The 26,780-nt window shown below is 35.7% G+C and overlaps 1 protein-coding gene across 1 annotated transcript; it reads right to left on the bottom strand.

Moving 5' to 3' along the window:
* Positions 1-12,730: 12,730 nt before the first annotated feature.
* Positions 12,731-13,066, bottom strand: LOC145932883 (protein GVQW3-like). Its single transcript, XM_083032108.1, has one exon. The coding sequence runs from the start codon at positions 13,064-13,066 to the stop codon at positions 12,731-12,733; it is 336 nt and encodes a 111-aa protein (XP_082888234.1).
* Between the last annotated feature and the right edge of the window lie 13,714 nt (positions 13,067-26,780).

Genomic DNA, 26,780 nt, shown 5'->3' with positions numbered 1-26,780 from the left:
GAAACAAAGTTACAATTGTTTAAAATTTGCCTATTTTTTAGACAATTTTTTTTGATCCCTTAATTATTGTGAGGAGTGCATATATATACTTTTATTTTATACGCGTATGTGTATATATTTAATATCTTTAAGGTTTGATTTATCTTTTTATAATGTTCATATAGTTTTCGAAGGATATATTAAGACTAATTTTGGTTCAGTATATAATACTTTATTAAATAAAACTATCGGATGCGGATCATTAACTGACGGTGAATTTAAAATTGAAGTTCATATCATGAACTTCAACGAAGACGAATATTATAATAAGGAAATAACTAAAGGCGACAAAGTAAAAATTACCGGAACGATGCAAACAAATACGGAACCATCATATGTTTTAGTAAAAGATGTAAATGATGTGGTACGTCTTCAAGGTCGCCTATCATTAATAAAAATTATAAATGGATCTAATACGTTGAAAAAGAAAATATGTCAGAATTCTGCCGAGGTAAACAATTAAATAATTTAACTATAATTTTAGAATTAATATATAACAAGGTTAAGAATATTTTATTGACTAACACTAGCTAAGACTAATAATTCTTATATTATAAGACTTTATTTGGGAATAATCTCAATTCGAGATTTAATTTCCCGAATCCCCTCTAACCCCCCTACAGAATTATAGGCGAGAAAAATATAGATCCGAAAGTCGCTGAATCGGGAATCGAACCCGAGACCTTTCGCTTGCCGGGCGACTGCTCTCACCAACTGAGCTATTCAAACCCTTCGATTCTATACCCTTCTCTGCCTTGATAAACAATTCAACACCATTATTAGGTCCAGGTGTGTAAATAACAATATGTAAGATGTGATTGCCAGTCGAATTTTTAACAAGGTTAAGAATATTTTATTGACCAACACTGGCTAAGACTAATAATTCTTATATTATAAGACTTTATTTGGGAATAATCTCAATTCGAGATTTAATTTCCCGAATCCCCTCTAACCCCCCTACAGAATTATAGGCGAGAAAAATATAGATCCGAAAGTCGCTGAATCGGGAATCGAACCCGAGACCTTTCGCTTGCCGGGCGACTGCTCTCACCAACTGAGCTATTCAGACCCTTCGATTCTATACCCTTCTCTGCCTTGATAAACAATTCAACACCATTATTAGGTCCAGGTGTGTAAATGACAATATGTAAGATGTGTTTGTCAGTCGAATTTTTAACAAGGTTAAGAATATGGGGGGAATTAGAGGGGATTCGGGAAATTAAATCTCGAATTGAGATTATTCCCAAATAAAGTCTTATAATATAAGAATTATTAGTCTTAGCCAGTGTTGGTCAATAAAATATTCTTAACCTTGTTAAAAATTCGACTGGCAATCACATCTTACATTGTTAATTAATATATAAGTTTAACATATATTACAATTATACTCAATATAATTATACTCTCTATTTTATATTATTGCAGTCTCAAAACAAAAAACAGAAATTAGAATAATTAAGAGCATAGAAAAGGCTGCGAATCAAAAGCGAGAGAAAGATGAAATTTTGATTGGTATTATATGATGAAATCAAATGTAGAGTTTTAACAGAAGATACAAGAATGGATTTCATAAAAAAAAGCAAGAAGGAAACGTTGATAAAAAATTTATCTTCAATTATTATATTATAATGGAACAACGATGAACCATATGCAATCTTTAAAGTTAATATTTTAAGACATTAAAAAGATTGGATTTATAAATAGAACTAAATATATCTAATTAAATTTTGTTAGATGTAAAAAAATATAAATTAAGATCTATTTAGATTTAAGCAACATCTATTTAGATCTATTTAGATCTATTTGGATCGAAATTATCTATCGCTATAAATCTATTAAGATCTAAAGTATCTATCGCTGTAGATCTATTAGAATCCAAATTTGGATTCAAATAGATATGTAGCGATAGATAATTTAGATACAAATAGATCCAAATAAATAGATATGCTTAAATCTAAGTAGATCTTAATTTCCATTTTTTACATCTAACCAGATTTAAGGGGTAAAACCACTCTAGGATTTTCGGCATATTGTTTTTATGACCCTGAAGTATCGTTTAAGCCAAAAAAAATCGATATTTTTTTTGGCTTAAACGATACTTCAGGGTCATAAAAACAATATGCCATTTGATTTATAGTGGAAAACAAATTTTAAAAGGTTCAATTATCGATTTTGCCGCAGCGCCTCAGAACGCGCGCTGAGCACTCACGCGGCGCGCTGTGATTCATCGCTTTTGTACTACTTTTACCTTTCGAAATAATAAGTTTACCTGTTACTTACTAAAATACTAAAAGCATCTAGGAAGGAAGAGGAGGAGGCGAACATCGACCTGGTTGGCCAAATGTATGGTGCAGGCATCGCAGATTAGAGGTAAACAAAAATTTCAAGGCTTAAAGTGTTCATAAAACTTTAAACGCGTTTTTCTCGAAACCACTTTTTTCAAACTGGGAGGACGGATTTCTCGGAGACTATTGCATGGATCGATTTGAAATTTTTACAGTAGCTTCACAACAATATTCTCTTTGGAAGTACGTAGCCGTTTTTTGATTGAATGTAAACTTTTTTTTTTATAAACAATTTAATGCTCATTTTTAGGGCAAAAAATTGATTTATTCTTAAAAAGTGCACCATTTCCACAAAAATTGATTTAAAAAAAAAACCCTACGTACTTCCAAAGCCAATTGTATATAGATTATACATTTTTTTTGTTTTTTGTTCCAGGACTCATACATGCCGAGAAATCCGTCCTCCCGTGGCGGTGTTTTCAAAAAAGCTGTTTTCGACGACGGGCTCTGTCGCCGCCATTTTGTATGAAAATGACAATAAAAAAAATTGTTTTTCGTACTTCAATATGTGTTAAATAAACCCTCTGAAAAGAAATTCTATTCCGTTTGTCATACTCCCAAAATAAATTGTCAAATTTAGGTCTTTTTTTCTGCCTCTAGAGTGGTTTTACCCCTTAATGAGATATAATTAGATCTATTTAAATCTAATCTATTTTTTTTATATTAATGATAACTAAAAAATTCGATTTTATGGTATTCATCTCAGTTTGAATATGTATTCATTGCGTTTTTTGCTTTATTACTACATTGGGATTTTATCATTCGCTGATGTTTAATTTATCGATAATAAAATAAATAAACAATTTTGTATACAAATTTGAAAATATTATTATGTATAGGATTATATATAGTGAATTTAGAATTACAATTATATTAATAGCAATTCTTAATTGGAATAAAATGTTATATATAAACGTTATATTTCATGTACTATATGGAATAAAATATTATATTTATGAATATATGATGAATATTGTTATTTTATTTTTAAGTAATATTATTCTATTTCAAGTTAATAAAAAAAATATATTTTTAAATAATTTTTTCAAAATTTATTTAATAATACTTTTAAACAAAAATAACATCTATCTATTAAAAAAAAAGATTATTATGTAAGATTATCGTTGTATAACAAAAATTGATTGAATTATAATACTATATAAAAATAAAGTAGGCCTAATTATATTACCAAGACCAGGAAGGAGCCAAAAACGGCGGTAGTCACCGTCACGGCTCCTCCTGGTCGCTACGAGGAGGTTATGAGGAAGGCGAGATTGAAGTTTAATCCCGTCTCCCTGGGCATCCCCTCAGGGATGAAAATCTCAAAGGGGATTACCGGGGCTTATAAATTCGAGGTCCCCGGCAAGGAAAGTAATAGATTGGCCGACAAATTAGCGGCCAGTCTAAGGACGGTATTCTCCTCCAAAAAGGAGGTAAGGATTGACAGGCCCACGAAGATGGCTGAACTACGTCTTCGGGGCCTGGAGGAATCCATCACCCCCCGTGAAATTGCCCTCGCGGTGGCGCATAGCGAGGGGTGTGTGGAGGAGGAAATAAAGGTGGGGGACATCCGAATGTCTCCCGGTGGAGTATCCACAGTGTGGGTACGATGCCCACTCTCCGCGGCAAATAAAATCGCTGCCGCGGAGAAAATCCAAATTGGTTGGGCGATCGTGGGGGTACAATTGCTGGAAAACAGGCCCCTCCAATGTTTTAAATGCATGGAGGGGGGCCATGTCCAGCAGAGGTGCCCCAACAAGACTGACCGCAGCCGAATGTGCTACCGCTGCGGTCAGGAAGGCCATGAGGCAAAGGACTGCAGGGAGATTCCTAATTGTCCCATATGTAAAGACAGGAATCTCCCTGCAAACCACCGCTCGGGGGGGAAATCGTGCCCCACAGTTAAGACGGGCACGAGAGGACTGGCACTGAATAAACTCAGTCAAAAGCCCCAGTCCTCCCCCCCCCCGCAGCGAAACAGGAGGAAACGAGCAGGCCATCCTCCTCTGCCACCAAAGGACTCGGCCCCACAGCGGAGAGGAGGAGGGCCAGCGAAGAGAAAGGAGTCCCTCCCGCAGTAACAGGTAGGAACAGGAGAAGACTGCGGGAGGAAGTACATACGAGAGACTCCGCCTCTGATATGGAGACGGAGGAAGAGACGGACACCGGAGTGGAAGAGGATGACCTGTAAAATAATACAGGTCAATCTCAACCACTGCAGGAAGGCACAGGACTGCCTGGTCCAGGAAATGGCCCAGGCAGACTGCGGGTTGGGGATCCTCTTGGAGTCGTACAATGCCCGAGAGGGTCCCAAAATGGCGGTCAGCCAAGACGGGCTGGCCGCCATTACATGGAGGGATGTTGCCAACTCCCCGCCCATGGTACCATTTTCCAAAGGGCTGGGGTTCGTAGCAGTAAAATGGGGGCCCATCGCTGTGGTGAGTGTCTACCTATCACCGAGCCTGGGGCCCGGGAGATACGCGGGCAGGCTCGAGGTGGTGGGTAGGCAGCTAAGAAAGCTCTCCCCCGGTCCAATTATTGTCGCGGGCGACTTCAACGCCAAATCTGGCGCTTGGGGGTCCCCGCGGCAGGACCGGAGGGAGAGCATGGTACTAGACTGGACGGCGGACCATGGTCTCAACATAATAAATAGTGGGATGACGCACACCTGTGTTAGGATGCGAGGGGGCTCAATAGTCGATCTGACTTGGGCGAACCCCCTCGCACCCAGGTTGATCAGAGGATGGAGGGTGGCGACGGAGAAAGAAACTCTATCAGATCATGAGTATATAGAGTTCTCCGTCGCTGCCATCCCCAGGGAGACCATGGCCCGTCGCCGGGAAGCAAGAGAAAAGAAAAAGCGATGGGCCCTCAAAAAGCTGGATCAGGACGCCTTTATGGCGTCCATACACGGCGCCCTCATGTGCAGAGGGGGCGCCATGGAGGAAGGAAACCTAGAGGGCAAGCTTGACTGGATTCTGGGCACAATGACAGACGCATGCAATGCGTCTATGCCCAGATCTAGTGCCCGACCACCGAAGAAAACATACTGGTGGTCGGACGAGCTTGCCCAGACTAGAAGAGAAGTGGTCCGCCTGAAAAGGCGGGCCATACGGAGACGCCGCAAAGATGGCGGAGAAGAGGCTTGGGAGGAGTACAGGTCCCTCAGGGACCAGCTGCGAAAGGACATCCGAGCAGCGAAGGCGAGATCCTGGGAGGAACTTCTTTCCACCCTGAACAGGGATCCATGGGGACGCCCCTATAGAATTGTTTTAGGTAAACTAAAACAGAGGGCGTCCCCAACGACGGAAACACTGGATCCCCTCCTCATCACCAAGATCATAGACACCCTGTTTCTCGTAATGGACGATGGGTTAGATAACCCAATTCCAGAGCGGGAAGTGGGATGGGACGAGGAGGAACACCACGTGTCCAGGAAGGAGCTACGGGGTGTCGTCAGGAGAATAAAGAACGGCAAAGCGCCGGGACCTGATGGCATCCCAGGAAGGGCCTGGGGTCTCGCCTCCAAGGAACTGATGGACGACCTGAGGGGCCTGTACACTACATGCCACAGGGAGGGTAAATTCCTCTCCATATGGAAGGAGGCCAACTTGGTTCTCCTTCCCAAGGCAGGCAAGCCGCAGGACCAGCCGTCCGTATACCGGCCGATTTGTTTGCTGGACGAGGCGGGCAAAATCTTCGAAAGAATTATTGCCAATCGCCTCGTCCGGCACCTGTCCCGGGTAGAACCGGATCTTAATAAAGATCAGTACGGGTTCCGGGTCGGGCGCTCTACGATAGACGCTATCCAAAGAGTGCGCTCGATCGCGGAATCCGTGATGGAGGAGGGCGGGGTGGCGTTGGCGGTGTCGCTAGACATCTCCAACACATTTAACACCCTGCCCTGGCGGCGAGTGGGGGAAGCCTTAGAGTACCATCGGGTGCCCCCCTATCTCGTCGCCGCGATCCGGGACTATTTCCGGGATAGGAAAATATCCTATTACGACCGGGATACGGAACGGCGAGAAAGACAAATGTCGTGTGGCGTCCCACAGGGGTCAGTGTTGGGCCCCCTGCTGTGGAACGTCACATACGATGTGGTCCTGCGGACTGCCCTCCCCGCCGGCTGTAGCGCCATCTGCTACGCTGATGACACTCTCATCATAGCCGGCGGGGAGAACTGGAAGGACGCCGTGGCGAAAGCAAACATCGCAACGGCAAGGGTGGTCCACACCAACGGTAAAGATGGTAGGACTTAACGTGGCGCCCCACAAAACCGAAGCTACGTTCTTCCATAGAAGGCGCGGGGCGCCACCTAAAGTCCAGATAAGGGTGGAAGGCACCCCGATCGAGGTGGGGACCCGGATCAAATACCTGGGTCTCCACCTCGATAGCCGTTGGGCCTTTGGCGAACATTTTCGCCAAATATCCCCCAGGGTGGAGAGGGCGGCTATGGCCTTAGGCCGCCTTCTCCCGAACCTGGGCGGGCCGGGCGAAAGTGTTCGCCGCCTATACGCTGGCACTATCCACGCCATGATGTTGTACGGTGCCCCCATATGGGCGGAGAAGGTAATCGCCACCCGCAAGCTGCGAGACAGCTTACGTCAATTGCAGCGACGGGTGGCGAATAGAATCTGCCGGGGGTACCGGACAGTCAGCTGGGTGGCAGTGGGGGTACTCGCTGGAGTACCCCCAATAGAGATCCTCGCCCGCATGTATGCAGAAGTGTACAGCAGGATACGCGAACTGCATCGGGCGGGGATCGCGGTGACGGACGGTGCCAGACGTACCATTAGGGGACAGTCTCGCCGGGTCTCCATAGATCGTTGGTCGGGCATGCTGGAAGATCCAGCACTGCCCGGCCGGAGAATCGTCGAGGCGGTTCAACCTATCTTGGCCCAATGGCTCAATAGGTCGAAAGGCGGGGTGACCTTCAGAATAACCCAGATATTCACCGGGCATGGATGCTTCGGTGAATATCTGGGTAGAATTGGAAAGGAACAATCCAGGGTGTGCTGGTACTGTGATTGTCAATGTGACACGGCCCAGCACACCCTGGCAGAATGTCCGGCCTGGGCCGGCGAACGGGAAGAGTTAGTGTCGGTGATTGGCGGGGACTTGTCCCTGCCAAAGGTAATGGAAAGAATGGTGGAAGAGGAGGCGAATTGGAAGGCGGTCTCCTCCTTCTGCGAAACAGTCATGTTGCAGAAGGAGGAGAAGGAGCGAGAGAGGGAAGTGTCTGGGAGAAGAGCGAGGGGTTCTCCAGAACCTCCCGCAGCGGGCTCTGGTGGCGGGTCCGTGCCCCCGTCTCCGCCGCCCCCAGCGGGTTCGCCCGCTGCGGGAGGGGGTCGGGGGGGCCTGGGCCCGCCATCCCCGCGTCGTTAATAGACTCGGGATGAGGTCTTCGGGGGGGAACTCTGGACGCTTAAGTCCGGAGTTCTACCCCCGAAGACCTCGCGGGAGGGATAAGGACGGTTCCCCCTTGACTCGTCAAGGGAAACCGTTCGAACCTCGAGGAGGACCCTCGACTGACGACCGAATCCGTTGACCCTTTGGGGGCGGAGGGAGTCCCAGTCGGGGGCCGGGGGGCCGGGGCTCGAGCGGGAAGACTCGAGCCCTGACTCCGCCCCCCCACCAACACGGGAGGGCGTGGCGCGAGGGTGGTGTCCCCCTTGCGCCACAACCGGGACGGATCCGCACGATGGCGGACGGGGACTCGCCTTGATCTCAGGATCAAGGTGACTCCCCTGGGAAGGCTAGGCGAGGGGGCGCGAGGACGGCATGGGACACCAGCATCCCTCGCGCCCCCGAGCATCGCCCGAGACAGGACACCCGCTGGGGTGCCGTCGCCATAACGACGGTTTTAGTGAGGTATACACTTGGGCCCCCTGGCCGAACCTTTCGAGGCTCGGTCAAGGGGAACAAGGACTCCCACATAACCCACGGCCTCATCCCGGAGGCGTGGGTATTCATAAAGGATTTCCCCAGCGCATCAAAAAAAAAAGGCCTAATTATATTATCATTATAAACGTACATACATTATAGTATGTATAATAAATAGGACAAGGTAAGTAAACATTATTATCATCGCATCATCGTCGTCTACATCATTATCATCATCATTATCATAATTATCATTGTTTATTAAATAATATGATTTATCATAAATATTATTATTGTAAACTATCTATTATTATCATAAATTAAAGATAAAAAAATGTCGCAACCTTAATCCAGTGAGACATGATTTGTCGAATCGATGTCGAATCGATGTAGGTTCGACCAACATTTTTCACTGGGATTGTCCATGATTATACATAATTATTAAAATTTTGGATATGAATTATATGTGCATATAGGTATGTACTTGAGATATAAAAATTGCATTAAGATAGTGAAATAGTCGATACTCGTATTCATTATTGCCGCTATTCACGATGTTGATTGTCTACATTCATATTATGTGATATGTTCGCACTATCGACCGGATATTATCACTAAGGTTATAATGATTTAACAGTTGTTAAGGAATTATGATAATATTATATTGTATTATATATATACCTATATATTAGTTTATTTTGGTTTATTTCGGTAAGTATATATAATATATATCTTAGTAAAAAAATTATTTTTTTTCTTATTTAGATATGGTATAAAATTTTGGTTTGATTTATATTAAATATTTAAATTAATTGTTTGTAATAAAATATTTGTAAGAGTTGTTTTATAAATCATTTATTAATTTTTTAATCCATAGGTCAAGGAATGTCAATAATCCTTATAGATTCAGACTTGTAAACAAGTTATTATTAAATGCAGCTTTTGCATTTCTTATATGTATGCATACACAATCTCTACATTCAGAAGCGTTACAAGTATATATTATCTATATTTTATTGAATATATTTATATCGATTATTTCAATAATTTGTAATTTTTCTCTTTCTGTCATACGAATAAAGGTTATGCAGAATTTCATTTAAAATTACTATCGGATAAGTCAGAAGATACCCATAAATTACGGGAAATTATATCTTATTACATGAAGCCTATTATAAGATAAATTATTAATGTTAAGCAGAAAAAAATTAAACAGCATACGTTAAGGTTAGTAGCGCAATATAAATATAGAATATAAAAATATATTATACATTTATTATTCGCTAAATACCAGAAATAAGCTAATATATATTGGGATATATTATAGATTTAAAGTGAACAACTGAAATTCCTTTGGTGACTATCAATATAGAGATCGAAAATGGAGTGAATCTTCATTGGAGTTGGAATTCCCAAAATATTAACTTAAGTGTAGGTAGTTCGTATTATTTTTTTATTCGTTAATCTTTATTTTATCCTTAGTTTAAATATTTATTATTTATTTGTGTTATTTATTTAATTATTCAATTAATTTTTGCTATATGTAATAATCTTATAATATATTCTAATTTTTTAATATTGAATGTTATCTTGAAAGTTTTTATTAGATAAATTAATAAAATAACATTGTTTAAAAATATATATATTGAAATTTCAATTAACTTAGGTGTAAGTAGTTCATTTTATTTTTATTCGATCAATTTTAAAATTATTTTCAATTATTTTTATTATTATCATCGATTTGATGTTATTATTTATTCAATTTCTGTCATATAATAATTGTACATTCTTATCTTTAAATAAGAAATGTTATTTTTGTAAACAAGTATTATTAAATAAATTACTTTAAATAATTACTTAAAGAATATAATTTTTTAATTAAAAACTTCTCTAGCTCGAATAGTCAGTTGTAAACGCTTCTTCAAATTATTATACGTTATTATAATAAGGATATTTATTATATTTTTGTGTATTGTTATACGTATATTATATATAAATAGTAATATTATTGATGATGATGATGATGGTGATGATGGTGGTGATGATGATGGTGGTGATGATGATGATGATGATGATGATGATGATGATGATGATGATGATGATGATGATGATGATGATGATGATGATGATGACACAATTTGCGCATTATTTACTGCGCTTGACTCCCAATTTGCTTACATATATATAAACCCATCTTATATTATTATCTTATATATAAAAATATTGTTTGATTATTTTAATTTAATATATATTTTTCATTTCTTAATATTATTGTAATTATCTTATAATTATTTAACAATTATTTAAACTTAAAATACTATATATATTTATACTTTAATAAAATTTCGAGACAAAAAGTAAAACAATTATTAATTATTCTATATATACAATATAGAAAGATTATTTGATTTTCTTTAATTTTAAAATATAATTTCTTCTATTTATAAATATTAATACAATTATCTTATAATTATTTAATACTTTTTTAAACTTTATAAATACTTTAATAAGATGCCGAGACGTAAAATAGAACGTAGTTTAGAAGAAAAAGAGCAGTTATTACGACTTCGCCGTGAAAGAAAAGCAGAAAGTCAACGTCAACGTCGACAAGATGCAAAAACGAAGATAGATAATATTTTATCAAAAACAGATACTCAGAGAAATCATATTATTTGTATTGCAAGTTCATCGCGTGATAATCCTATAACAGAACATGTTACACCATTATATCAAAATTGTGCAGAGTACTATTCTCGTTATAGATCACAAAAGAAAGGACAAGCAAATTTAAATATTTGTAATGAATATTAATTAATGATGTAGTTGAATATTATATTGGTCCTATGGACGTTTTTTGTGTTCATTGCAATGCAAGGCATTTTGTAGCTGAAAGAATTTCCAATAAAGGAAATTCGTTTAATGATTATTGTAATCATGGCGCAGTATATCTTGAATCATTACCTGAGATACCTTTATATCTTCGTTCTTTATTTGACGGAAGTAATAAGAAATCCATCAATTTTTTAAATCATATTCGTAGTTACAATAGTTCATTTTCATTTGCATCATTTAATGCTAATTTAAATAATGTTCAAGGAAGACGACCTGGTCCATATTGTTTTAAAATACAAGGACAGATTTATTATCAAATTAATACAGCATTATATGCTACACAAAATGAAAATCCAACTTATGGCCAACTTTTTATTGTAGATTCAAACGAAGCGATAGATCATCGTCTTAATGAAAATTTGAATCTGGATTTCGAAATCGTTCAAAATCTTGAACATATAATACGAGAATATAATATTTTTGCTAAATCATATATAATGATGGATGAAGAATTAGAAAAACAACGACAATTAGTATCTAATGAATCATTACCGGAATTACAATTACTATTCACCTTAAAGCCAGGAATGGATCGACGTAGATATAATTTTCAAAGAACTAATGAAGTTGCTGCCGTATTTTCTACAACTGCTGATGGAGAAATTCCAGAATCATATGTTATAATACATAATAAGAATACAAAAACTTTGCAAAAAGTTAGTACTATGGATCCAAATGTTGAACCATGGATATATCCATTGTTTTCCATATGGCACACAAGGATGGCATCGTCATTTAAAGAAACTAAATAGTGATAAACGAATAACTAGAGGACAATACATTAAATATCGAATGGCTATTCGTGATAACTTCAATGTTTTCTTATTAGGACGACGCTTATTCCAACAATGGCTTGTTGATAATTATGTAAAAATTGAAAAAGATAGAATAGATTATTGTAAGACCCATCAGAAAGAATTACGCTCTGAAACATATCAAGGTTTAATAGATTATATACAAAATATGGCAAATAACTCAAATGGACGTGTTGGAAAAATGGTTATACTTCCTTCTACTTTTATCGGATCACCACGTAATATGTTACAAAATTATCAAGATGCAATGGCAATTGTTGCTAAATTTGGTAAACCAGATCTTTTTATCACAATGACCTGTAATCCAAAATGGCGTGAAATCGAAGAAAATCTTTTGCCTGGTCAACAAGCTTCCGATAGACCTGATATTTGCGCTCGAGTTTTCAATATTAAAAAAGACTATTTAATAGATTTGATTACTAAACAAAAATTTTTTGGTGAAGTTGCTGCATATGTGTATGTTATAGAATTTCAGAAACGTGGTTTACCACATATTCATATGTTGATCACTTTAAAACGCAACTTTAAAATAACAACTCCAGAAATTATCGATAAGTATACGAGGTCTGTAAATAAAGTAATGAGACTTTTTCGAGATGAACTTTTATTTATAATTTAACTATAATTTAACTCTGTCTCCTTCAAAATAGTTCCCTTGGGAAGCCACGCAGCGCCTGAGACGTTGTTTCCAGACTTCATAGCAGTGCTGGAACTCAGAAACTCGAATGGCCTTCAGCTGGTCGGTTACAGCCGCTTTTACGTTTTCATAAGTATCAAAGTGACGGTCGTGTGGTTCAAATTCAGCTCGTCTGCGATCAATCTGACAGTTAACCGACGGTCAGACCGCACAAGATCTCGAATTCGTTCCACATTTTCGTCATTTCTCGACGTTGATGGCCTTCCAGACCGAGACTCATCTTCAACTGATTCCAGACCTTCGGAAAATGCCTTGAACCACTTGAACACTTGGGCTCTTGACAAAGCAGCATCACCGTAGACCTGTTGGAGTTTTGCCAGAGTCTTAGTCGCGTTGTAGCCAAGTTTCAAACAGAACTTAATCGCACACTGTTGCTCGTAATTTCGCTCGCTCATTATAGTGACGCAGCAAAAAAAATGACTTTGCAAAAAAAGCTCTCACAATCCACCTGTTGACACGAGCGACTCGCCACTCACGCTGAAGCTACATAAGATGTTGAAGTGCGCCCACTGTGGCGCGGAGACGCGCAGTGTTACCAATTCGTGCGGTCTGGTACCAGTCTCATTACTTTATTTACAGACCTCGTATATCTGCAGAAATTCCTGATCCAAGTGAGAATCGTAATTTGCATGATATAGTCATGAGACATATGATTCACGGGCCTTGTGGCGATTGGTGTTTTTTAGATGGACATTGTTCAAAACATTATCCAAAACCTTTTCTCGAAGAAACTAGAATGGATGAAAATGCTTATCCTTACTATCGTCGACGAGATAATGGTAGAAATTTTGAACGTCCTGGTGGATATGTAGTTAATAATCGTTATGTTGTTCCTGTTACGTCCGGCGGACTTCACGATTCTTTTCTTTCCCACGACCAAGGCGAAGTTTGTTGTTAGGTAAATAAAAAAGGAAGAAAAAAGATAATAATAATCTAAGCGGCACGTATATAATAAAACGAAAACGTGCCCAGCGAAACGGACAGCTGCAGATATCGTGAGCGACCGATAAATATTACAAAATCGGTAAATAAAAGAGACCAGGCGGAAAGATGCCGAAAGCGGATTCTTGCCGACACCCTCGCGAATAATAAGTTAAAATCACATATCGGCAAAACATAAAGACGGCGAGAACGCGCCGAAAGCAAATCCTTCCCTAGTAAAATTAGGGGAAAACAAATAATGAAAACGAAAGCGTGCAAAATAAGATAGCACACCTGCGGGTATTCTCGCGAGAAAGCGGCGAAAAATATAAAGATTAAAAAGATGCCACACGCATCGCCTCTCAGCAAACAAGCTCTAAGCCACACGCGAGGGCAATAAAGCGAGAACCCGCCGATAAAAGCGGCACTAACAAACGACAAATATCGCGATATAGGAAAAACTAACAACAAACACCGCCGCCGATATCGAAATCTCGAGAGGATAATAAAAATATAAACCTCAACAAATTCTCCATTGGTCAAAACCTAGGGCCCTAAACAAAAGCCCTGACCAATCCCGATAAACTTTTAAAGTCAAGAGACGCCTCCGGGACTGAAAGGGCGTTATTGAAAAATTCCCTATTCGTCAGGAAATATTAACAAACTAACGGGAAGGAGGAGCAAGAAGGTATATATACCCGTGACATCTCTCAGAGAATATCAATCTTTTCTCAAACCTACGCTCGCGGATCAATCGCGAAAAGTTGTATCACCATCCTTCGAGTGAATCTCGAACTCGTGAGCATTCGCAGTGACATTTGTGAAATCATCGTGTGCCCAGTGCTCACCGAGTACGACGATTTTCGCGAGTGAACAACTGCGAGTGGAACACCATCCTCACGGAGGAGTCCGTAGCCAGATTCACACCTGGAATAATTAACACCTACCTGCGCACTCCATAAGTAGTAAGTTATCAAGCACGCTACATCTCCACCCTTACTAATAATACTTAAAATAATTCTGGGACTTCAATTAAATTATAATTGTTTTCCTTTTTAATTTATTAATTTATTATCCTTGTTAAATTCTAACTTCGAAAAACTGTCCTTTCTTCCCCCATCCTTATCTCTCTCTCTCTCTCGAAATCACTGTGGATTTCCCGCGATAGCGGAGCAATCCGTGATTTCTATCATCCCCTTACCTTTTGAAATCACTCCGGATTTCCCGCGATAGCGGAGCAATCCGTGATTTCTTCCATCTCCTCTTTCTCTCGAAATCACTGGATTTCCCGCGATAGCGGAGCAATCCGTGATTTCTATCATCCCCTTACCTTTTGAAATCACTCCGGATTTCCCGCGATAGCGGAGCAATCCGTGATTTCTTCCATCTTCTCCCTCTCTCTCGAAATCACTGTGGATTTCCCGCGATAGCGGAGCAATCCGTGATTTCTTCCATCTCCTCTTTCTCTCGAAATCATTCTGGATTTCCCGCAATAGCGGAGCAATCCGTGAATTCTATCATCCCTTTATCTTTTGAAATCACTCCGGATTTCCCGCGATAGCGGAGCAATCCGTGATTTACTCTCTCTCACTCTCTATCTCTCTCTCTCTCTCTCTCTCTTGAATGAACAAATAAGTAATACAATAACTAACTAAATTATTAAATAATTAAAATATCAAAATTATATAAAAATAAATATATATATATATATATTTTTTTTTTCTCTTACAAGAACTCCCAGAGTTATTTTTCAGTAAAAACTCTTCTTGCCCGGTTACTTTATTATTCGCTCTCGTAGTGGAAAATCCAAGGAGACGACCCTCGCGAACCGCTGTTAAATTGGCGCGAAACCGGCGTAATAGGCGGTTAAAGAAAGCGTTGGCACGGAGTCTGGCTGCGGGCGAAACCTTCGGCTCCCTAGAAAAAATTAACACACCGATCCATACAGAGACAACTAATACATATCATCCTACGGTCTCTCCTATTTCCTCACCCGAACATATAGAAACCCCGCTGACGCCGTCTCCCGCTACCTCTGCTTCTGCAGAATTTTTCGATTCCCCGCGAACTCCTTCTCCTCTTTCTCCCGAACCCGCTATACCTCAGCGGGCCCCTTCCCCTCACTCCTCTGTTTCCTCTGAGGACGCCGATTCTCCGCGGAGCCCTTCTCCCTTTCTTCCCCCTGCTTCTCCCGAACGCCCTGAGCCACCTAGATCTCCGTCTCCGGCTCCCTCAACAATCACCCTTGAAGATTCTCCTCCCTCATCCCCAACGTCCTCTGTAAATAGGGAACATCCGGAAGGGTTTGAGGTAGTAGATATCAGCGACGACGATTCCGAGGAATCAGAATCGCCTGCCAAGCTCTCATACGAGCAATTCAGAGCTTGGCTGATAAACCAGCTCCCAGGGATACGAGAAGTCCCTGAGGAAGCTTTCACAATTGGTCCAGGCCCCGTAGACCACGAGGCCTTACGCGAATTTCTAGAGACCACCGATAGGAATAACATCATCCCCTGGTATGTTCCCGGGCGAAGATATCCTTTAGCCGTCCCTGCACACCTTCTCCTACGAACCTATCCCCCCTCCACCGCCATAATTACCGAACTCATATAACCTAGAAGTCTCTCTTACACGCACACACATGGACACTAATTTTATATACCTATTACCATTTAAATTATTGTAACCACCAATCGGGACCCTAAAATTTAAACAATAACTCTTACCCCTTTCTGCCCCGATTGAAGACCTCCGTACTAATGTATCACCCGCGACACATACACATACATTCATTCTTCATTAGCAACTAAGTCCGTCAATAATATTATTATGTATATAAATTCTTTCGTCTTTATATTAGGAATAAATTTATAAATTTCAAAATAAATGATTTTCATTTATTAATAACCCGTTCCCACTTATTCCCGTAAACCAGGATCGCACAAGGTCCCATCCTGCGTAAAAGAGATTAAATTCTCTTGCCAAAAAGGGACCACCGAGCGAACGGCCCTTTAAATAGAGTAAGAGCAACCCTTGCGGTCGTTGACCTATTTGGGCCCAGACGTTCGTTCGAGTCGAACAGACGGATAGTCTGCCGTCGTTCGAAAAGATAAATTTAGTTACGTCCTTCCTTTCGACTCTTCCTTCCTTGAGTCTGGACGTAACATTCCATATTGCCCTATTTTATCGATTATATTTAATTCTCACATTAACGTTGAAGTAGTTTCAAGTATCAAATCAGTTAAATACCTATATAAATATATTTATAAAGGACACGATGTTGCTGCTATTACTATTGAACTAATAACAGAAAATGTAGTTATTGATCATGATGAAATACACAATTATATTGAAACTCGTTACGTTGGACCTGTAGAAGCCAGTTGGCGTATTCTTGGTAAAAAGTTACAAGATAAAAGTCATGCTATAATGCGTTTACCAGTTCATCACTCTAATGAACAAAATAAATATTATAATCGAAAATGAAGATATTGACAACGTAATGACATCTGCTTTAAGTCGAGCTACTATGTTAATAGATTATTTCTCATTAAATTTACGAGATGAAGAAGCAAGACAATATTTATATATAGAAATTCCACAGTATTATACATTTAAAAAAGAAAAAATTAATGGTAGAAATGTATCGCGTTGGATTAATCGTAAAAGTCATTATAATTGTGTAGGACGAATATATTCCGTTAGTCCAACACAAACAGAATTATATCATTTACGATTATTATTACTTACAGTAAAGGGGGCTACAAATTTTAATGATTTGAGAATTGTTAATGGAGAATTTTGTCAATCATTTTCAGCAGCATGTTTGGCCTTAGGTTTAATCGAAGATGATGATGAATGGAAACGAGCTATGAATGAAGCTGTCGGATGGATGATGCCTCGACAAATTCGTAGATTATTTGTACGTATATTATTACATTGTCAACCATTATATCCTGAAGAGTTGTGGGACAATTTTAAAGAAGCAATGTCTGAAGATTACGTTCGACATTTTGGTATGTTACAAGGACAAAATAAAACTTATGCGCAAATTAATAGTATGCTTCGTGCTGAAGGTAAAAGTTTCGCTGATTTCCCACAAATGGAACAATTAATAGAAAATAGCGGAAAAGAGGATTACATGACAATTGAAGAAGCTAAAATAGGCACCAAACAATATCAACAATTAAATGAGAAGCAAAAAGAGATAGTCGATCTTTTATTAAAATAGATTGGTCAATAATAATAATCATAATAATTGTTTTTATGTTGATGGTCCGGGTGGATCAGGTAAAACATTTATATACACAACTATTTATCATTTAGCTAAAATTAGAAATAAACGCGTGTGCACAATGGCTTTTACGGGTATTGCAGCGACATTATTACCTACTGGAAAAACAGTTCATAAGACATTAGATTACCGGTACCATTATTTGTTGATTCATCATCTACTATTAAAATACAAACTAAAGAAGCTCAATATTTAAAAGAAACTGATATTTATATTTGGGATGAAGCACCAATGGCACCACGATATGCTTTAGAGATTATGGATAGAACATTGCGTGATATTATGAATAATGATTTTCCTTTTGGCGGAAAAATTGTTTTATTAGGTGGTGATTTTAGACAGCTTTTGCCTATTAAAGTACATGCTACTCGAAGTGAAATTGTGAATCTTTCTATTAAATTTAGTTCTATTTGGAGACATTTTGTAAAATTTTCTTTAACACAAAATATGCGAGTTCTACCGGAAGAAATTGAATTTGCAAAGTTTTTATTAGATATGGGAGACGGTATATTAAACGATTTTAATGATAACATACAGATTCCTGAATGTTGTGTGGCACCTATTAATGCTGATATTGTGGGAAATATATATGGTAAGTTAATACGAAAAAAGGAGTTTGTTAAAGTAGCTAAATGTGCAATACTTTCTGCAAGAAATGTTGATGTAGATGAAATCAATAAGAAAGTTGTTGAATTATTAGATATAACTGGTGAACGAATTTATACAAGTGTAGATAGCGCTGTAAATAATGACAATGGTGATATTGGTGAAGCTTTGTTACCAGAATATTTAAATAGTTTATCTCCATCATCTCTTCCCCCGCATGAATTACGTTTAAGACCAAATTGTATCATTATGTTGATTCGAAATCTTAGTATCAATGAAGGTCTTTGTAATGGTACTAGATTAATGGTTATAGAACTTGCAAATCATTTATTAAAGTGCAAAATTTTAACAGGTGATAAAGCAGGAGATATAATTTTTTTAAATCGAATAACATTATATTGTGAAAATGTATATCCTTTTACTTTTTCCAGAAGACAATTTCCAATAAAATTAGCTTTTGCTATGACAATTAACATATCACAAGGACAAACATTTGATAGAATTGGTTTAGATCTTCGTAAAGATGTTTTTAATCATGGGCAACTTTATGTTGCTTTTTCGCGAGTTCGTTCTTGGCAATCAGTAAAAGTTTATCTTGGAAATCAACGAAATAATAGATACGTAAAAAATTATGTATATAAAGAAATATACATTTAACTTTTGTGTTTTTTTGTATCTAATGATAAAAAAATGATTTACATTAAAGTAATAATAACAATAAAAATAATAATTTAAATTGTGCTCTAAATGATTTTTACATATCATTAAGAGAAAATTCTAGATCACAATAAATTTAAATCCTATAACTTTTATTTGAAATATTTTTTTCTAGAAACAATATTTTTGGAAATAAAAATTCGTAATGTATTTTGTCCAACTTTTGTGTATATACATATACATAAAATAAATGGCGCGCGTGTAGCGCGCGCTTTGTAATGTTCTAGTATTTTAAAAAAGAAGTATGCACTTCTTGATAGTGAAAAAAACGCATCTAAACACGTGCAAATAATAAAAAGCACGAATCACTTTACTCCCATGATATCGTTTGGTAAATCATCTTCCTTACAACCATATCCTCGGACGGAATGCCTTACGCCTGATGAAAAGAATTATAATATTACAATAGTAAAAATAACAGCGCACAGTATTGTTTTGAACTTTACAGAACCAAATCGCAAGCACAAATGCAAAAACAACATACCAACTATTAAATATATCATCTACGTAAGCTGTTTGAATAATAATCTTAATAACAAGTTCGATGAATTCTATATACAGACATACGAGCGGTATTATGAAATTCAGAATTTAACACCGTTTACAAAATACAAGCTGAAGCTAGCTGTGAGCAATTTTTACTCTGATCAATTATCGATGGACCTGCAATTCCGATCGGAAGTCATACTAAGAACTAACGAATGCAAACTCAATGCACCAGAAAATGTGAACGTTCAGGTTCTGACGCCGACTATAGCGGCAGTTTATTGGATTCCACCCACGAAACTGAATTGTGCGACAGTAACTTATAGAGTATATTGGGAATCAAATAACTTGGTGAAGCACGCAACCGATAGAAGAACCATTTATTAATAATAAAGTAGACAACAAACTTTTCACAATAATCCAACCGTTGCTGCCAGAACAGAAATACTTTGTATATGTACGTGTGTATCCAGCCAACTACACCAATCTCTATAATGTCAGTTTGAGCAAAACCGTGTACATGTACTCGGAACCGAACAATATAACTTTGAGCGGAGTTAACAAAAACAATATGAATATTTCGTGGATTCCTAGCGTTAATCTGACGATACATTACATACTGGAATACAAAAATGATATGATGCAAAAGTGGCAAATCGCAGATAATTTTGAGATGAATAATGATGAGACAGTAATGTATTATATAGAAAACATGCTACCGGCAACTTTATACAAATTTCGTTTCATACTGACATATCCTGAGTACGAGAACTTTACATGGCCATCTGATGAAAGATTTAGTTTTCAAACACTTGGTAAGCAAATATGATAATATGTAGATATTTTAATATGATCTGATTATTTGACATACATATAAATGTATTACAAAATTTTAAGAATTAAATATTTTTAATGATAAAATTATAACTAGAAATATTCAAATAAGACAAGTAAATTAAAACTATATTTTTATGTAACAAAGGTGACGATTCGATAATTCGAGCTACGCAATATAATCTAACATTGATGTTAAGCCTTGCTGCTATCGTTATTGTAATCTGCATCTGGTACTTTATTTATTGTTGTAAGTATATTTGATACACATTTTTTAAATTACAAATTATGATTAATGTAGTAAGTAGAGAGATTTTCTGAAAAAAAGTTAACTTGTTAAAAGAGCAATATTTAAAATTTGCAATTCATAATATTATTTAAATATATTATAACTTTATAATAGTATACCGACAACGCAAAGAAGGTAACGAGCAAGTTTTGCTTACGATTCTATATGAGGTACCTATCGGAAACGTTCAGCTCAAAATACGCTATACAGTTCTGCGTTGCAATATAATCCAAATAAATTTATGCTGACTAAAATCAAACGTGAGCAAATCACACTAACGAAACTCCTTGGCAGCGGCGCATTTGGAATGGTAAAATTTTTGTAACGTCATATTTTAAGCCATTAATGTTTAGATATAGAAATGAGAAATACACATTTCTTAGTAAAAGTTATATAAATCAACTTTTTAAAAGAGATAGTAATACAATAATTTTTATGAGACATACATATGCATTTTATTCTTTTTCGTTGAATTACTTGAAATAAAACAAAATATATATGTTTAATGTTATATGAATTTAAATTATCTTTTTTTTTTAAATATAAGTTACATTAATTTTCAACATTTCGCAGGTGTTTAAAGAGAACGTCAAGGATTTAGAAAAACCGAATTCAGAGACATCCGTTGCCATAAAAATGTTGGGAAAGTGTGCTTCCATGGAAGAAAAAAAGAAATTCTTGCAAGAGGCTAGGCTTATGAATCACTTTAGACACGAACATGTCTTAAGGTTATTAACTGTCTGCTTAGACGAGGATTTTCCATTACTCGTGTTGGAATTAATGGAAAGTGATCTGCAACAATATTTGAGAGAGTGTCGAATATTACAACCTTCTGATTTACACGCTTTGCGTCTACATGACTTGCTCGCCATTTGCGAAGATGTTGCGCAAGGCTGTTGCTATTTAGAAGAGCTGCGCTTTGTGCATAGAGATCTTGTGGAAATAAAATAATAATAAATTCACATTCTTCAGTTAATTTCAGGTAGAGTTTGCTTTAATAGAATTTTAATTTAGTGCTTAGTTACAAAGATACATGATGGCAAAAATTGGAAACATGCAAAAAATAATGACCTCCCTCGACATTTTCGCTCAGGAAAAATCGTCTCCAAATGATCCCAGGAATCTATACACGAATTTAGTCCCCATCATTCTGGGACACCCTGTATATCTGTATGTGAGCTGGTCATTGTCATTTCATAATTTATTTTTCAAAGATACGTAATAATATATATTTACTAGAAGTTGTATAGCTGCTCGAATGCAGATGCATCCTGATCTGTCACAAAGGGAAATCTTAATACGTAAGAGAAAGATATAACTTGCGATTCGTAAATTAGCTTTAAAGAATTTACCGAATGATAAATAAAAAGTATATCATTTTAGAGATTAAAGTTTTATTTATTATCATATTAATTCAGTATCATAGCACGAAAATGACAAACGCTTTTTAATTAGGCCAAGTCAATGCTTTATTAGAAAGTGGTAGAGAATTCCGTACTCCGTAAATTCGCTAGTTGCATAGATGTTATCTCAGAGAAGAATCAAATGACTTCTTGAAAAACGATTCCAACTTATCTCATTATGGCATTGCATGTTTATTTAAAACTTTGCGAGCTTGACTTTCTTCGATTGTTGAAGGAATTTTGTCTCATAATTCAGTTTTTATATTAGTTTCAAATTAATTAATTAATTTCTTCTAATAAGTAACTCTATCTTAACTTGACTTTCTTTTTCATGAGTGCGTTTGTTATCACTAAAATTTCAATAATGTTTATATTTTAACATATATATATGTGTGATATATATATTTTTATTATCATTTTCTTCATGATCATAAAAATTTTATAAATTCCTGTATTTAAAAACATCTTATGAAATATTTTTTAATGCAAACGAATTTTCTGGAGAGCACAATGCTATAAACTTTTGATTTATGTCTGATAAAAATATGTACATACATATATAACATATATACATATATATGTATATTAAGTGATAAATAGTGTATATAAATTCTCACATATAGCAAAAGTGACAGCTTATTGCGCATATTATTCATAAATTGATTAATTGTCCCCAATTCGAAGTTTAACTGCACCAATCTTTCACTTCGATGTTTAGTAGCCGTTGAGCATGCGAATTATTTTAACTAAAATTTTCTGATTTTCTATATAAATTTCGTTAAATAAAAAATAATTTACCCTGCAAGTTTTAAATAAAAATTAGTAAATTTAAACATATCTAGAGAAATAAATGTTTTAGAAATTACAAACAATTTATGTAAATGTGTCACAAACTTATTAAGTAACAAAAAAAATGAAATCAACGAAATCATTAACTTTTTAAATTTTTTCTTTTAAATCTAACAATTATATTATAATAATACATATTGTTTAAAAATTTTAATATATCGTCTGAATTAAATTTAATTTTAAATTTTAATTTGATTACATAACATTGATTTTTGAATGTGTGACGTAAAATTAATAAATTTTATATACATTTTTTTAGAATTAATACTTTCTTTAGTTTTACGTATTATACAGTTTTAATTACACAAATAGTGTATTATCTGCAATATATAACATTCAATTTTCTTCATGAAAAAAATCTTTAATTGCGTAAAGTATATAAATTAGAGTACACGAGAATACTTTTCTTCGTAACTTCTTGGACCGAAGCTTTAAAAATCCTCCAGAATCCCTAGATTTCCTGACGAAAACGTTATTGTCTACCTCGTTAGCATTAACACTTTTAGTAAAACACATAACGTTTGTAACGTTTCTAACATAACAATTTTTTCTTCTTGCAGATATTTATACTCGATCGGCTTTCACACGATTCTTGACTAAGACCAATGTTCCATGTAATCTTCACAATGATTTAAATACCACTAATCGAATTGATGTTCCTCCATGTATCGATAAATTTTGAGTTTTCTCTTACTTGATAAAACTCTTACTTGATAAAACTATTTCAAGATCAATTATAATGATTTATATAATCAAGCTATAGAACTATATAGTATATTTTCTTCGATTATAAACCCAATGTACAATGTAACGAGTGTAGTATATTCGATTGTATCAAAAACAATAATATAAGCGTAATTAAATTTCGCAATTTTTCAAAATTTTCAAGTAGAAAAGCGATCGAATGAAAAAAAATATTATATATACCATTATTTTACAACATATTACTATCTTAATATTTTTAATATATTATTATTTCAAAATTTAACTATAAATTAACTTAAATAATTAAATTAAATAAATTAAATTACCGCTTTATTAATATTTTTTGACAGAAATCAGCTATTTAAGACGTTTATTTGCTAATTAAATATTTATAATAATAATATATGTTACAGAATTAAAAATAATATATTTAAAATAATATGTTATAATACTTTAAACTCGATTAATATTTTTGACAATTATCAGCTAATTTCTGTGAAAAAAATATTAATCTAGGATAAGGTATTATAACATTTTATTTACAATATATCACTATTTTAATTTTTTAAACATATTATTTTACAACATAATTAGCAAATTAACGCTTAAAATTAACACTTAAAAAAAACAGCTATTTGATGCGTTTATTTGCTAATTAAATTTTCATATTAATATATTATATAAGTAAAAGTAATGTTTTAAATAATATGTTACAATATTTTAAACTGGATTAATATTTTTGACAGTTATAAACTAATTTCTGTAAAAAAAGTATTATTTGCGGATAAGATATTATAGCATATTATTTTACAACATATTACTATCTTAATATTCTTAATATATTATTATTTTAACATTTAATTAACAAACTAACGTTTCATTAATATTTTTTGACAGAAATCAGCTATTTAAGACGTTTATACGGATTTAATGAACGTATCAACGACGCACGAAAATCCAATACCTTAATTATTGATTGTATTGCATAAAAGTATTCAAATGGGATCTGCATTTAAGAACCTACGTTAATCTCTTTAATCATTATTTTAATATGATGTTTGAATTCGCTTGTTCGATAGCAGAACACAAAATTTATTGCAATAAAGTAAGCTAGAAATTTTTGATTATAATGAATTAAATTTATATGTCAAGATCTTTTCTTATTTCAAACCGGATCTTACTTTAAAAATGCGCCTCATATAGGATATACATATACATATATATATATATATATACATATATATATATATATATACATATATATATATATATATATATATATATATATATATATATATATATGATTGACAAGTATGTGTTATCTTGATTTCTTTTCGATTATATATTGATGTTACTGTATAAAAATATCAGCTGCATAAAGAATAATATAAAGAACTTATGAATAACATATAAATAGCTCAATGCAAGAGGTGTTCGGTCTATCACCCTGAAAACTCGAGTTCAAGTCTATCGGTATATATATTTTTTTTTATATTTATTATTATTGGAATATATAGAAATTATTAACTAAAGGCGATATACTTAAGAATTTTTAAATATTGAAAATATTTCAATAATTTTACAACTACAAACACATTGTATATATAAATGCAAAAAATTCGGTAAATAAATTAATCCAGTAATAAATCTATCTCTCTAAATCAGTAATCAATATATATACAGGGTGTCCGGTAATAGTCGCATCAACCGTCGTGTGCAGGTAGAGCTAATTAAACCGAGTAGAAAAGTCCTCTACCATTTTGCGATATTCTCAATAATAAGAGAGATATTAATTAATAAAGATCGGCCAATTCGCGTGACGACGGCGAGAAGAGACAGCCCAGTTTTATGTCGTTACTAAACATGCGGCGAAAAGAAACAGTATAATGTTACACGGTTGCTAAGCGCGCGATGAAGCGGGGAGGAGCGCTTTACAAAAGACAGTAACTCCATACGAGTAGCGCTAACTCTGGACCCCCGAGTGGGCTGTCTCTTCTCGCCGCACGCTTATCATCGCGCGAATTGGCTGATTTTCTTTAATTTATTTCTCATTAATTATTGAGAAAATCGCAAAATGGTAGAGGACTTTTTTACTCGGTTTAACTAGCTCTACCTGCACACGACGGTTGATGCGACTATTACCGGACACCCTGTATATATATACCTATATATATATGTATATATATATATATATATATATATATTAGTTATTGATTTATTACAGGATACATTATAATTTATTCACGGAATTATTTTGCATTTTTATGTATATGATAGTTGTAAAATAATTGATATTTTCAATATTTAAAAATTCTTAAAGTTAATCGCCTTTAAAAATATATTTTTTAAAATAATTTTTATATATTCTAATATATTATAAAAAAAAATCATATCGATAGACTTGAACTTGAGTCTTCAAGGTGACAGACCGAACACCTTGCATTGAGCTATTTATAATATGTTACTCGTATGTTCTTTACATCACGATTTATATGGAGCAAGTATTCTTATACAGTAACATCAATATAATCAAAAAGTAAGTAATACATATTTGTTAGCCTATAAATCTACAATTGCCACTACATGTTAGACAAGAATTCTCTCCTTGTCTCTCTATCGCGCTGACGATACATATAAAATATCGATGAAAAAGTACAAGTGAAAAAGCAATAAATTGCCAAGTCTAATAAGCGCCCGTGTCTTACATGTTGTATATTAGTTCACTCTGCAAATTATTATTTTATCATTATTATTTATCATTGTACAATTTGGAGACATATATATAAATTTTTGATACTATTTGTTATATATACGCACATATGTGCATAAGCATATATAAAATTTACAAAAAGTGGGTGCTTATTAGCCTTGCTACATTCCTGCCTTCTGCTACGGAAGGTCAGAAAGCATTTTCAGGCCGTATCTCGCGTGTAGCATGTCACGTGATTAGCACGGTAGAGGAACAAGGATAACGTGATTATCGATCCTTGTCTCTCTACCGTGCG

The sequence above is a fragment of the Prenolepis imparis genome, unplaced genomic scaffold, assembly GCF_030444845.1.
Source record: "Prenolepis imparis isolate NDT839.2.m4 unplaced genomic scaffold, iyPreImpa1.0 SCAF_2, whole genome shotgun sequence".
In the NCBI taxonomy this organism is placed as follows: Eukaryota; Metazoa; Arthropoda; class Insecta; order Hymenoptera; family Formicidae; genus Prenolepis; species Prenolepis imparis.
The sequence above is the reverse complement of the archived record's forward strand: the minus strand, read 5'-3'. Positions and strand labels throughout refer to the sequence as shown.

Excerpts from the sequence above, each read along its gene's own strand:
- LOC145932883 (XM_083032108.1), bottom strand. The coding sequence starts at position 13,066 with ATGAGCGAGCGAAATTACGAGCAACAGTGTGCGATTAAGTTCTGTTTG.